General features: G+C 39.4%; 1 protein-coding gene across 5 annotated transcripts in view; it reads right to left on the bottom strand.

The window, feature by feature from the left end:
• ARID4B (AT rich interactive domain 4B (RBP1-like)) overlaps positions 1 to 2,770 on the bottom strand; it is a 141,308-nt gene that overhangs the window by 136,963 nt on the left and 1,575 nt on the right. For all 5 annotated transcript variants that reach the window (XM_010860089.1, XM_010860088.1, XM_010860091.1 and 2 more), the window contains exon 2: positions 2,317 to 2,371. In XM_010860089.1, coding sequence (XP_010858391.1) covers positions 2,317 to 2,322 — 6 coding nt within the window. In that variant the 5' untranslated portion in view covers positions 2,323 to 2,371. The remainder of the gene's footprint in view (positions 1 to 2,316; positions 2,372 to 2,770) is intronic.

Raw genomic sequence — 2,770 nt, forward strand, 5'->3', positions numbered from 1 at the left:
TACGTTATAGCCATTTCTCAAAACACAGCGGGCAGAACCACAGATATAGTAAAGGGGCTTTATTTATTTAAATAAATTTTTAAAGGCAGTACTACAGGAAAACTGCTTCTAAAACATACAACATTTAAAATGATATGTGTATTTTTCCTTGCCTTGGGACTCTAAAGCAACAACCCAAAAAGTGTATTCCTACACACTTTTTCAGTTACCTCAATACGCTGTCACTTAATAAAATTTACTGTGGCTAGGAGGACAAATAATACGAACTTAAAAGCTTGCTACAAAGTACAAATTTCTTTGGTAGATCTGATAACTGACCTAGGTCCTACCATGGCTTAGTTGTCATTACAATATAGAGACTGGGAACACACAAAAGAGAAAATCTAAAGTCTAATATAATCAGTACTACATACTTTTTGAATTACAATTTTGTTCAAGCAAATACCAACCATGGGCAGCCTCTCAACTTTTTAAGTTAAAGGAAATAAGCTTTTAGAACTTATGATTACTAGTAGATTCCCAAAGAGAGGACTTACTGTACTGATAAAAACAGACCTTCTTGTATAAAATTGGAAGATTATTTTAGCAATTCTTTCTTTTTAACATTATTAGTAACTTTTTGTTTAAAGGCAGTAATAACAGAAATGCTGAATCTTTAAAATGAGTTGTTCTAAAATAACACCAAAAAATTGCATTTGCCTAATACTATGAAACTTTCAAGCTGAAGTTTCCAATGTACTTTCATTTTTTAAACAGGTTTAAAAAAAAAATGAAAGGAAGAGAGAAAAAGAAAATCTAAAAGACCTTCAACTTACTACATTTCCTTTAACCAAAAATTAACACAGTACCCTAGATGTGCCAGGCACTCCACTGGAAACTTTGACAGATTACAACATTTATTCCAAACTAACTCCTGTATTATTCACCCTATAAACTTAAATCATTCAACCCAACACTTTTCTATAGAAATTGCTGTCCAATGCCAAAGAAGATATAATTTTTTCTAAAAAATTTACTTGTCACTGTTTCACACAGGTCAGACAGAAGGTGATGGAGCTAGCATCTGTGATTAACAAAAGGGATTCATTTCTGAAACATCACTGATTGTTTTTTTTATTTACATGAAGGTGAAATAGTAATTCATCAGATTTAAACTGTTTCATGTAGGAGTTTATAGCACCTCAAACTCAAAAAGAAAACAACCTAAAAAAAAAAAAAAAGGACTGAATTTAACTACTTTGTATAGCTGATAAATATTTAAGTAGTCACAGCTTTCACTTTCTACCATGAACAAGTACTACAAATTTTAATTTGGATGCAGTACTATAAAAGTGGTCCTGATTCTGAAGAGAATTAAAAATTTTTTAAAAATAATTCAAAGGACTGTCAAAAGTGGTTGGAATTTACATTTTAACATACTAACTGTTGCATACTCTTTTCAAGCTCTTCTGAATTTGTAATGGATGAAAAATACCTGCTAATCTCTAAATTCCACTAGCTGAATCTAAACATTTCAGATATCTAAGGCTTTTCATCCTGAAGTGGCGTTAAAAAATATGGCAGCATTCAATCACATATTCTCTAAAGTGAAAAAACAACCTGTACTAAGTTTATGACTATAATGTCTTCAACCATTTACGCAAACCCTACTCTTTTAGACAATATCCTCCCCTCAGTTAATATGTTTACATTTAAAAGGAACCTGGCCATCGGTTTTATCACAATGCAATACAGCACCTGATAATTAATAGACCTAATGGATCAGCAGAGGAAAATACACCATATAATCCTAAATCCCGGAAATACAAGAAACAACTAACTGCTATCTCTGAATTATGGAAAGATCACCAACATTCTCTTCAAAAAATCTTTCAATTAAGATTATAATTCCCTTAAGCAAGGAGGTCTTCTGTTAAAAATTCACAATACTGTTCACACAATAAATGAGATGTTCTTTCATCAGTGTAACCGATAGAACCATAATACAGTTCAGTTTCTAGAATCAGATTACTTGACCTGCTTTTAAAACACTTAAATTCACGCAGCTATTTCTCTCATTCCCCGCAAAAAGAGAGGTTCTATGAGGAAAAATCATCCTCAGCGAGATATCCGATAATCAGCTCCAACTCCACAGCAAAGCCCACCGATATCCACACCAGCTGACCCTCGTCGTCTCCGGGGACGAGCTCGGGCGCCAAGCCACCACACACACCTTCCTCGGCAAAACTCGGAGGGGCCCCCTACCCGAACTCAATCAAAGCCCCCACTTCCTAGATTCTCTAGCCCCCGAGGCTCGACTTCTGCAGGTGATCTTACCTTCATGATGATCCTGGGGTCGCGATCTCCCCGAAAATACCAGATTCACCTGCACCTGGAGAAGAAACAAAAGACACCCCGTCAACATCACGGGCACCCCTCTGCACTGGCGGAGGCGGAGAGACTCCAACGAAGCCTGCACGCCGAAAAGGAGCTCAAGGAGGCGTCAGCCCCCAAACCACCACACGCCGATCCAGGGTCCCCTCTGGCCCCGCCATCCCCGCAAACCCGGCCACCTACACAGCTCGACAGCTTCCCGTCCCCATTGTCGGGACCCGACGGAGTTTCCCGTCTCCGACAATGACGCCATTTCTGTCAGAGAAGAAACTCACAACAAGCCTGGGAGCCGGCGCGGGGCGGGGCGCCCTCCTGCCCGAGGCCCTCCGCGCCGTTCCGGCAGCTCCCCCTCGAAAGGGCCGCGCACCCCAAGTCCAAGCGGGCGCAAGCCGGGCCT

This window comes from Bison bison, unplaced genomic scaffold (assembly GCF_000754665.1).
Source record: "Bison bison bison isolate TAMUID 2011002044 unplaced genomic scaffold, Bison_UMD1.0 scf7180017864462, whole genome shotgun sequence".
NCBI lineage: Eukaryota > Metazoa > Chordata > Mammalia > Artiodactyla > Bovidae > Bison > Bison bison.